This window comes from Poecile atricapillus, chromosome Z, assembly GCF_030490865.1.
Source record: "Poecile atricapillus isolate bPoeAtr1 chromosome Z, bPoeAtr1.hap1, whole genome shotgun sequence".
Lineage (NCBI taxonomy): Eukaryota > Metazoa > Chordata > Aves > Passeriformes > Paridae > Poecile > Poecile atricapillus.
This window is the reverse complement of record NC_081289.1, coordinates 26,774,918-26,787,164: the sequence shown is the minus strand read 5'-3', so window position 1 is coordinate 26,787,164 and position 12,247 is coordinate 26,774,918. Positions and strand designations below refer to the sequence as shown.

The 12,247-nt window shown below is 37.3% G+C and overlaps 1 protein-coding gene across 10 annotated transcripts in view; it reads right to left on the bottom strand.

The window, feature by feature from the left end:
- Positions 1–12,247, bottom strand: part of TNRC6B (trinucleotide repeat containing adaptor 6B) — a 134,852-nt gene that overhangs the window by 96,243 nt on the left and 26,362 nt on the right. For 8 of the 10 annotated variants that reach the window (XM_058864535.1, XM_058864548.1, XM_058864546.1 and 5 more), the window contains one exon: positions 3,738–3,805. The exons of the other annotated variants lie outside the window; for them this stretch is intronic. In XM_058864535.1, the coding sequence (XP_058720518.1) occupies positions 3,738–3,805 (68 nt within the window). The remainder of the gene's footprint in view (positions 1–3,737; positions 3,806–12,247) is intronic. 10 annotated transcript variants of the gene reach the window in all.

Genomic DNA, 12,247 nt, shown 5'->3' with positions numbered 1-12,247 from the left:
CCCTAAGCATGGCAGTTCAGGTCAGCCTGTTTGTAATGGATGAAAATGTGAGGGAATACCTCTAACAAAATGTTCACCTGTAATTAAGCATAATGACATCTTTCTCCACTGGGAGGGAAGGAAGGAAACTGGTTTCTTATAAAACATATTAGCCACATAACAAAATAATGTGACCAAGTGTAACACACAGTTATATCCCATGCCAGAGAGCCAAGAAGGGAGAAGGTTACAGAGTACATAAACACTGAGCAGTAACAATTTGTCAATGAGTCATTGGCCCTCAGCCAGAGCAGGAGCATGATCTGAGAAGGCCATGATCAGCTCCAGCAGTTCGAGCAGGCTCACTTCTTCTGAAGTGCAGTTTTTAGCATAAATCCCTGCTGCACAACCATGACACCTTTGTGACACATGCATTGCACATAAACTGCAAATCTTTCACAGGACCAAGATGACTGTGTCCAATCCATTTCTCACTTTTACTAAGGATTTTGAATGGGTAACTTCCTCATAATTAGCTTAAATTAAAATAAATTATATCCATGTTGTAAATGATCAGTTGAAGATTTCTGAAGACCTTGTATACAGTTTAACCAGGTAATTCCTTCCCCTAAAAGTGACAGGTATCAGAAGACAGCACTTCACAAATATGATCTACAGTTCAATTAAAAATCTTAAAATGCTGTAACTTCAGTATGGTAAATCTGTCCAAAAGAACTGTTCTGTACAGCAGAAAAAAAGGTTCACGACATTGCAGCAGAATTGTTTGTTGCTGCTGGGTTTGTTTGCATTTTTTGTGTGTTTGTTTAATACTAGAAGGTAAAAATGCCCAGTTTTTATCCCCAAGTCTAAATGGGGAAATAATCTGTTTCATAAAGTGCCAGAAATCATCCATGGATGCTGGCTCCTTGTATTCAGTTTTGAAGGCATACCTTAGCAAAGGAAATTTCATACAAAACCAGGGCTAGGTAAGAACTATTGCATCCATTCAGAGTCTCTCAGAAGCATCTTTTCATTTTTGTTCCTTCCAATAAAGCTCTGAGCCCACTGAAATGTAGATAAATACTAAGAAATTTGCAGGGCTTTCCTAGGAGGTCAACACTGGCAGACTGCTCTAGAACTCTGGCGCAAGTTCACTCCCTTGCTGAAACTCTATCTTCTGAACACTTCCTCAACAATCTCAGTGCAGAGCTACCCAGATCAGGCTGCCTAATGAAAGGCAATTAAATTACAATGGCCAACTTTCCTGAAAAGTAAATGAGAGGCAGTCAAAGAAAAAACATTCCAGCTGCATAGCTGTAGAGGCAGTAAATTCTTTTAAGTCTAATGACAGCTAGAAAGGGAAGGAAGTGTATTCAGTGGTGCAGCTATTTCTGTAGAGAACATCTGACTCTACATTCAGTCTTAGAATCTACCTTTCAGTAACAAGCTCCAATGTTATTTCAAACCAACTAGGAGGACAACAGTAGACATGGGTACACCAAATCACAGAATCACTGCAGATGGATGGGATCTCTGAGATCATCAATCCCATCCCTTTGTTCAAAAGACGGTTAACTAGAGCAGGCTGAAGAAGGATTGGGGTTGTGCACAGCTGAGTTTTGAGACACTTAAAGGGCTATGAAGGCACAACTTTTCTGGGTAACCTCTTCCAAGGGCTTGACCATGTTTAACAGTAAAAAAACAAAACGTTTTTTCCCTTGTGTTTAACTGGAATTTCCTGTATTTCAGTTTATGCCAATGGCTTCTTCCCTCTCCAGCAGGCACCACTGTGAAAAATGTGGCTCTGTCTTAGTCTCATCAGACATCTATACACATGGATAATAATATCCTGCCCCAAATTTTCTTATCTCAAGGCTAAATAGTCACAGCTTTCTTTGCTTCTCCTCTGTCAGATGCTCCAGAGTTCCTCTCCATGCTCTTTCAAAAACCCAGTCCAGTATGTTGATGTCCAGCTAATCCCCACTGCAAGTAAATAATACAAAAGAAGTAATTTCAGATTTTTTCTTCCTTCTCTTATGACAAGAGTTAAACTCTCTCAAGGCAGGTAATTTTGTTAGTGAGCTGAAAATTTGATACTGTGGGTAGAAAAAGATTCAAGTGATTGATTTAAATTTAAGAGCAATACCCACAATTGAATTTTGCTGGCATTATGCTACAAGTCACATAAAACAAATACCTTTAACTCTTCGTTGCATTACTAATATTGCACCTTTAGACTTCAATCAAAATATTGTTAAGAATGATATTCCTACAGCAGAATCTGTATGACAAGGTTCCAGATACCACCTGAACACAAATTTATTAGTTCAAAAATAATACCGCCTATCACTAATCTCATATTCTTTAGTAACAACAGTTTTTGAGACGAGAGATAGTGTTTTAAGCCACTTGAAAAGCACCAATTAAAAATCAAATAAACTATAAAGTAATTCTAGTTTCCACTTGCACTTAAAATAGGACACCTAACAAACACAAGGCTATGACAAATCTAATACAACATCACTCAAATTACTCACTATAATGTATTTTAGTAAACAACTAGATATATAAAGAAACAATTCAGGAGAGCAGAAATCCAACTCCTCCTTTTTATTTCTCCACTTATTTTTCTTCTGTATCTTTCTGAAAATTTCTACTTCAACAACTTTTGTATCTCTTGGTACTACAGTAAGTTGCTCAGTCTGAATAGATAGAAATAACAATTACTTTGAGAAGTTTGGCTCATGTCCATGATGGAAAGAATGTGCATGTTCAGCACTAGAACTTTGCTGACCTCAACTTGCCTACCTCAGAAATGGCTTCTCACTGTCACAGATGCAATGCACTTACAGTTGCCAGCACATCTAAGAAACAAAAGTAGATCTTCACCCCAAGTCACATCCCAGCCTTTCTGCAACAAGCGTGGTGCAATCAACAAGAAATTCTCATGAGGAGACATCCAATTAGGCTCAGAAAAAAAGAATTCTGTGATCTAGATTTTCCAAAGACCACCTTCTTGCTTGCTCCAAATGACAGGAAAAGAAAAAAATGAACTACAGTATCAAAATTGAATTACCATTGCATTTTCTAATGGAAAGAATACGGAATACAACCATCACTGAAGTACTTAGGACAAGGCTCTGTTCTTCCTATCTGAACAAAAACCCAGGGAAAAATTCCAACCAGTACTGGATTTCAGTTTGAAATCATATGAAAAAGCCTTCTCCTAACAGAAATTAGTAATTTTCTTCTCTGTTCAAGCTCTGTGTACCAGCATCTTGTATTGTTCATCCTCAAGAGAGCGTTTTGTCATTTTTGATCCTTTATTAAAATGCATTCTAAAGAAGTAAGGCTCAAAGAGGACCAATCTGCCATATGCACACCAAAAGGAAGGCCCTGTCTCTTTCATATTTCACATTATTTCAGTGAAGAGCAGCTGCATAAAAACCTCATGTACAAACTCACTACATCAGTGCCAAGCTTCCAGAATGATTATCCCTTTTACAACAATTTCTGATTAATATTTTTAAATTCAATGCATATTTCTATGCTTTTACATTTAAGGCAAATCAACATCCTGCCTATTTTTCTTTTTCAGCCACCATCTACTATTTTATATATATATATATATATGGATATTTAAGGAACCAAAAGGGTGAGCACCAAGCAACCAACCAATGCTCCCAGCACATTTAAACGAGAGTGCTTCACACCATTTATTATGGTAAGGCCCTTTTTAAATAAACACAGTAACTCACTGTTTGTTTTCTTCACCAGGAGGTGGAGTCTTGCCATGCCCCTCCATTACAAAATCCTCATGTTCCATCTGCAAAGGCAAGCATTGCAGGTCAGAAATCGGTGGAGCAAAATGCACATCACCTAAAGTGGCCCTTTTCATACGCAACAACTCAAAACAGCCACTTTATCACAGTGGCTGGTCCAGAACAGATCATGTAGTTTCTTAGCAACATATGTACATCTCCAACCCCATTGCTATGGTATCATTTCATAGCACAAATTTCAGAAAAATCTAGCAAGGGAAAAAGAATGGTTTAATGGCTACAGCAGAATACTATCAGTCAAAGTACATAGGTTTTAAGTTCTGCTCTGCTAAGGGCTTCCCTTGTCATTCTAAGTATTATTTCTACCACTTCTTCCCTATGTATAAAGCAGGAAGCAAAAAAAAAGGTTTATCAACGTTTCTGGAAAAAAATTTAAATTTCAGAAGAAACTTATTAAGCACAGAAAGAAATTGCTACAAAAGCAGAGTACTTCTTGTGAAAAATAACTTTTCTTTGAAAAAAGACTTTCACTGCACACACAGCTTAGTTAGCAGGGTAAAAAAGAGGCCTAAGGAAACCTCAAATAGATGCTGTTCCAATGACAACATAAGGTAGGCATTTCCTTTGGCTCTCTTGTTAGAAGATTCCAAGGGCAGTAAGGAAGTTTTATGTTTAATTGTTTGCTTTTAAAATATCAGTTTTAGCACAGATTTTCAGTAATTTCTTTAGAGAGAAAGACAAATTACATTATATTTGCTCATTGATTAATTATGCGCTCTTCATTTAATCACTTAATTCAGCCAGAAGCTCTTGCATAGGTAGCAAAACATTCTTCTCTTTATATAAAAATTCAACACATGCAATTAGTATTTTATATAAACATCCAGATACAGTTAGCAATGCTCTACTTTGCCAGCAAAGCCAGCAAACAGGTCACACTGCAATACTCAAAAGCCACACAACAAAGTACTGAATCATAATCACACACAAATGCATGCCACTACATTACACTGGAAAGAGGAGAGAACCACTGTTCAGTCAGATAAGGTAACACAGCTTAGTCAGTCTTTGAAGGGGCAAAACCCTCCCAAACCAAACCAAAATTCCATCAGCCACCTCCTCTTGTGCCCCTGCTCTCCCCCCAAAACAGTAAATTTTACTCATTTGTACATTAATACTTTTGTCAGGTCAAAAATACTTTCAAACCCCTGAAATCTGCATATTGACATCTAACAAGGATACAAGAAATTACATTATTTGACTGCCCAGGCACAGCCCTAAGCAAACCAGGAATGAACTGATAAAGCGGTGAACTCTAAGGTGCTAATGACATCCATAAGACAGACAGTCAATCAAATATGTGTAAATTCACATTTGTAAACATGTACATCCATGTCTCCCAGTCCAAATAGTATTTTCATGTAAAAGCAATGTTTGAAAACAAAATTTCTATTTACAGTTATTAAATAACTTTTATCCACATATTCCCACCATATCAGACACACAAATCTATTTGTACTTCAGTCCATACTTGATTCACAAGAGCTCTAACAGCTGGACTCACACCTGTCTAGCTAAAGAGAAAGACATCTATTTCACTTAACTCAGTTGTTGAAAATGCTGAAACAAGTGTGTCAATGGATAAAATAGCTACAGATTTGTGGCCACATTGCAAAACAGCATGGTTCTGTAACTGAGAGTAAATGTTTAAGAATTACTCTTACACAGGAGGTATTTTAGCCTGTTGCTGGTATGAGACAAGTACAATTCACAGGAATAGTAAGCAAGGGAACAGTTTGTGGCCAGTACTGGGAAGACAAAATGCAGCCTTTCGGAGTAAAGAAACCCTACATACAGCATATATAGTGCTAAACTAACAAGAACCCCATATAAAACAGAAATTCAATGTAATGAAGCTGTAGAAAAGGAGGTATCATTAAAAAAAAGAAAAAAAAAAAAAAGTAGTGTTAAGAGGCAATGATTTTAAACCAAACAAAAACGTAGGAATGGGAAATTATTTTATTAGATGATAATCAAGAAATCTGAGAACTGGAACATCTTGTAGATCACCACCAGAACAAGGCAATCACTGAAGTACTGCTGATAAAACTGTTGCTTTATTATGAACTTTATATGTAGAACACTAGTGACATCCCAGTTCCAGCATGCTTATCTATCAAGGTTTCATTTCAAAGAGAAGTGGGCAAATAATGACAAATAACAAAAGACCTGAGCTAAGAACAAGATTGTGCCTGGACTGACAATCTCTTTTAAAACAACTGGAGAATCCCATCTGTTTTAAGACATGGTAAATCAGTTTTCTGTACTTCAGACAGTAAACAGAAGTATCTGAAATTACTAAAATCTGCATTATAAAAAACTGTAAAAGATATGGTACAATAGCAGAGATACAAGAAGTTCAGCAAAAAAATTAATCACTGAGTGAGGAAGTACTCAGGAATACAGAAACCATTCAATATACAAAATAAAGATTAATTGGTAGAGTTTCACTGATAAATAAAGCCAGTAATAAAATGCACCAACACACAAAAAAAGTCATAGGAAGGAATTGACTGTTAGTGAACTAGAAAAAAAATCTCTTTTTAGAATGGATAAACAACTGGACTTGCAGGAAACATTTGGCTGGTCAGGCTCAGAGGACAAAATACTGTACGCTGCCTAAAGAATGGTATCAAGTGAAGTGCTGCAGGAGTCTTCTCCAGGACAAGTCCATTAAATATCTTTACCAATGACTTGCAGGGTCAGTAAGGTGTATTCTAGTCAGAATTTTAAGATAAACTTTAACTGGAGTGAAGAGGATCAATCAACACATCTGCTGCCATTCATATAGACCTAGTCAACCTGGTGGAATGGTGCCTATAGGATTTGGATGAATTCAGACAGGACAAACACAAAACTCTTGCACCTGAGAGGCCCTGGCAACAATACAGGCTGATGACTGGCTGGGAAGCAGTTCCACAGAAAAGGTCTTGGCATAAAGCGAGCTGATCGTGAGCCAGCAGTGTGCCTTGTCAGGAAAGGTCACCAGAATCCCAGGCTTTATTAAAAAGAGCCTTGCCAGTAGATGGGGGAACTGATTGCCACCTCTACTCAGTGCTTATTATTCCAGACATTGTCTCAAGCACCTTGTTTTGGGCCCCCACAATACAAGAAGTACACCCAGAATGTGGGCACAGTAGCCACCAAGACGCTCAAGAAGCTGGAGCACTTGTCCTGTGAGTAAAGGCAGGAGCTGGGCTGATTCAGCCTGGAGAAGAGATTACTTTGGGGAGACCTTAACAGCAAGTGTCTGTACCTACAAGGAGGTGAGCAAGCAGTCAGGCTCACACACAGGGTACCCTGTGACGGGACAAGGAGCAGTGAGACTATGGTAGAACTAGGAAGGTCTAGAATGGATACAAGGTAACCTGTTTTCACCATGAGGACAGTCAAGGACTGGAACAGACAGCCTAGAGTAGTTTTGCAGCCTCCTCGCTTCAAGTCTTTCATGGACTGACTAGGTAAAATCCCTCACAACCTGGTCTGACCTCAGAAGTGACCTTGCTTTGAGCAGGAGGTCAGACTAAAGACCTTGGAAGGTCCCTTTGAACCTGAATTTCCCTAGCAAACACTAGAACAGATTCAGTTTAATATTGAGAGATAACATACATGACAAAAATCCCTACTGAGCTCCCAACCCAGCAAGAACCCGCACTTTGATCTGGAAAAGTCTAAGTAAAATATCTTAGAAAGTTGCACAATTTAAAAAAACCCCAAAACCTCAAAAACAACAAAGCAAACCAAACCCAAAATAAAACAACCACCAAGAAAAAATAAGTTATGCTGAAGAAAGAAATACTGAAAATTCTGCAGCAGATCTATAGTACACCCTCTTTTAGAACAGTGTCTATGAGGAGAGACAATGAAGACTCAAACCCCTCCCACAACACTCCAAAAACATGAGATGTCAGAGTAAAGAACGGTGTAGACAGAGGGGAGATTTCACATGAATAAACCGCAACATTTGTCCTGCAAATCTCCCTCAATGCAAGACAACCCAGCACTGAGGCATACACAAAAAAGAGCAGAGTGACAGTAGTGTAAGAAACCTTTTGCTATTACAATATAAATAAAACCCAACTCACTCTAAAAAGAACACCTGTAAGATGATACACAGAGAAAATGTACTACTAAGCAGACAAAAAATTAGTTCTTGAACAAACAAATTGCAACACTGAATTTCACAAGTCTTTGCAGTTTTTACGGTTTATGTACCAATAGGTACAATGATTTATCTCTGTATTAGAGGATTAGAAACAATAGCAGTATAAGCTTTTCTGTTTCTGGCAATGACATTACTTTTACAAAGTGAAAGGAGAAGTTATATATAAAGATCATTCAACAGGCCTGATCCAGTGCAACAATTTCTGCCTTCCTCTTTTTGCAGAACCTTGACTCTAACTTTCTTTTGTTTGCCTGCATATATTAAACAATTGGATGATCAGAGATCTCCAGATCTCTATTTTTCACTTGGAATTCTGCAGGTTTTAGAATTTTTGTTAGAAAGTGATACACAGCTTATTTAATGGTATGAAACTTCTAGAATAAGCTCATAAAGTAATACCCATTTCCATCTTTCTGCAAAGCTTAAAAGTCACTTTATTGGGTAGTTCATCTTAATTCAAATAGATATATCTGATGAAGAGGCTTCTGAAAACAATTAATAAGCAAGAAAAATTCCAATAAAATTCCAAAAGCGTTTCTTAGATATTAATGAAGTTTGTTCTTAGGCCCAGCTACCTATTAATTAATTTTAAGATTAAAAAAATACTTCAAAATTAAAATGCTTAGGTCTTATTTACTCAATGATAGTAATGATGCCGTACTGCAGAAAGAACAAGAATATGGTATTTTAAGTTTTTGATTAAGTGACTATCTGAGGATGAACTGAAGAGAGGAACAGCACGTAAGAGCCACTGTTAGCTGAAAATACTCTTCTTTTTCTCCTCCACCCACAGTTCTTATACAATTCCTGGGCACATTTCTTCCCCACAAGTCTCTCAGTTTCCCTTCATTCTGTCATCACCCTATCCTGCTCAGCACTCTTAGTGTCTTTTTTTAAAGAAAACTGAAACCCAGAGTCCTCGCTAAGTTCCAGCCATCCATGGCACCCAGCAGCCTCACCAGATCTGGCTCACTGCAGCATTCAGAAAAGGCACTGCTTTCTAAGCCTTGAGCCTCTCCTGACTCACAGTGTACGTAGGAAACGCAGTTGTCCTCAATATGTAGAAAAATAATGGAAGGTGGAGCTAAGAGAGAACTCTTGGATCTGTTGTACTGCTCCCAAGGAAAGGAGAAGAGGTGGAAGGGCAGAGGATATGAAACGCTTTAGCTTCTCGTAAGAGGACTGCAGAGGGAGCCATTGATTCCAAGAGCAGGAATCGAAGGAAGCGCACTCCACACCTGTTTCTCCTGGCAAGCAATGGAGAAAGCTTCAAGATTCTGGCAGCTGGAAGCAGGAACCAGAAATAGACCCTGAAACACAGCAGGGTTTCAATAGAAAACTTTTTTTTTTTTTAAAAAGAACTTCCACTTGTTGAACTCTGTATTTTACTATTTCTAAGTCTTTTTCTCTATAAATCCAGGTACCTGTGAATATCCAAATTTCAACACAAATTAATACATTGAGTGTTCTAAATAAAAAAGACAATCTGGTTTATTTAAGAAAAGCTATTCAGTATTAGACAGTCAATACTTAACTTCTAGAAAATTAAATTTATCGTGAGCTTCAATGTAATAAACTACTGTATTTTTTTTGTCCAGAAGTGCAACACCTTTTACTACAGTTTCATACTACTCTTTCTAAAAATATCTTCAATGAGACCCTAATGGACTTGATTAATGAGTTAACCTTATCTCCTAGACAGAGTCAGCAACACTCTAAAGGGTCAGAAAGTTTCAAGGGCAAAAGCCTCATCTTTCCTGAACCCCAATGTCAGAAAGCACCTTCTCCTAATAAGATTCAACTCTTGAATTAGCTATCCTAGCCCACCAAAGATGAACTGAGCTTAAGAGAAACCAAGCATTTTCTCAGGGAAAAAAGACAGATATTTGTGAGAAATCCTTTACTTATTATGAACAGCTATTCATTTTAAACAGTCTTCTGGTCTTCACCAGTACAAAGAAATGTGCTAATGCAACTTCATCAGAGCGCTGCTATCACCACCTTTTCCTACTCATTCCACAGCTCCTTTCAAAGCCGTTTTTTTTCCCTATTTAAAAATCAAAACAAGCAACCCCCCAAACAAACAAAACAACAATAAGAAACCCCCAAACAAACTCCAAACAAACTAAACAACTTAAAAGCCCGAAACAAACAAAAAATCCACAAACAAACAAAAGGACTTGAGCCAGCCAGGAGATGAAGACTCTAAAGTTTTCACTGAAAAGCATCTCAAGCAGACACAACACCAAAGCCTTATCTGGCACATGACCAGACACTATGGTTGAGACTAGTCAAGGTCAAATGCTGCTTTCTGCAGGTTGTGGCCATCTACTTCCTGTGCTTTAAGCGAAGTGATGATTTTCACACAGCCTACAGCAGGCCCGGTTTCAGACAGATAAATCTGATGTTTTGTCACAACTATTGCTTTAATACCAACATCCCTCCCAATCATGGTCAGCACTGTAAACAGGCCATCAGCACTTATTTTGTCTTACTAATAGTTGTTTTAAGAAGAGTTGCACAATCCAGCCCTCGAAATCCAAGCAATTAGTCACCAGTCACTACTGCTAACAGTGGTGGAAGCTGTGTTATAAAAAAAAAAGAAATCTCAGAGACCATTTGAGATCTGACAGAAATGTAATCACTACTACAAATGAAACGAAAGCTGAGTCACCTCTCTGCCTGGCTTCATTATAAGCACTCTGGACAAACTGCATTGGGGAAAATTTTACTCACTAGGAACAGATTAATTAAGCATTTAATTTAACTTCTTTTAATAAAAATGCAATTTAGCTGCTAACACTTTAATAATTTTTTAGGAATAAATTAGTGTTGAGCTAGCATTTCAAAATATGCACAGAATAGCACAAATTGTTTAGCAAAATTAGTCTCAAAATATACTTCTTAGATTAAATCTTAATCTCAGTACACGAATGAAAGCATTAAAAAATCCTTAGAATCTGTGATTTAAACTTAAAAGAAAAAAAATCCAACAACAGCTCCTAAAATTAAAAAGCACCAAGTATTTTTCTGAATCACAGAGAGAAAAGTCTTATAGGTAAGGTATGCATGAAATACTGGCTGAATTTTTGGTCTCTTTCAGAACTTTGTTGTATTGTGCAGCATTGTGAGGTACTTAAATTTTCACTCAAACCTTTTCTTTTTTCCCTCAATTTTTCCAAAGCATAGTCTTGTTATATAAAAATCACCACCAAAATATGTGAACCATCTCCTAGCCCACTCAGTATTTTCTTGAAGCTTTTCAGCAGCATCTAGACGGAGCATTTCAATGCTATTACCATCACATGGTCCTGACTGGTTTTCTGTCAGTTACAGGAGAAGTGAAAACTTACTAACCTGTTAAATCCCTCCCCCTGCTAAATCACACTTCACATTCAGTGCTCCCTGCTAATCATTTTGAATGCTAACACACTTAGACCAGAGTAATTCCATTCAGAAGTTACTAATCTGTTACTGGTGTTTGTTACACACAGCTCAATGGTACTCTAACACCTGGCTCACTGAAACATTACATTAACTAGAAGAACTGCCAACATGCCATCATTAAAACGTGCATCATCCATATGGAACAGCACAACAGATTGTCAGTGGGAACTCAATTCATCATTAACCTATGGAACTCAGAATATGTAATTTATGCTACACCTAAACAAGCACAAAAGCTGCACCAGTGGTTAAAGACCAGAAGTTTTGCTTTTAGTTTCAGCTGTCACCAATTAGTCACCAAGTAATTGGAGAAATAACCTATGGCTCACTTTCTATGTAATATTTAAGATGTTTGTTAACTAATATTCTGTGAAATACCCAGAAGCTTAGCATGAATTCCCTGCTAAGCTTAAACAGTTTTATAAATATCATGAAAACAGCAGTCGCACTTTAGAAATGCTAAAATGGTTGGGATCCCAGCCACATTTCATATTGTACAAATATGAAAGTTTACTTAATAAAAAATGTATTATTTTTTTAATGTATTACTAAGCTGCTAAGTATTTAAAATACAATAGCATGTGTGTGTGCATATATATATATAAAATTAATATAAATCTGGCTCTGAAAGCAATTTAAACCACCTAGTTGTTTGCAGCAAGATAGTTTTACCTTACGTCAACCACCGAAGATGTTAAAGTCACTCAAGTCATGGTATGACAGGATATCCAGAAATACCATCTGAAAACTTCAACTCTGAAGCTGCCAAGGCAGCTTTGAATAATAATTCAACCATCTCAGACACAAAAAACGA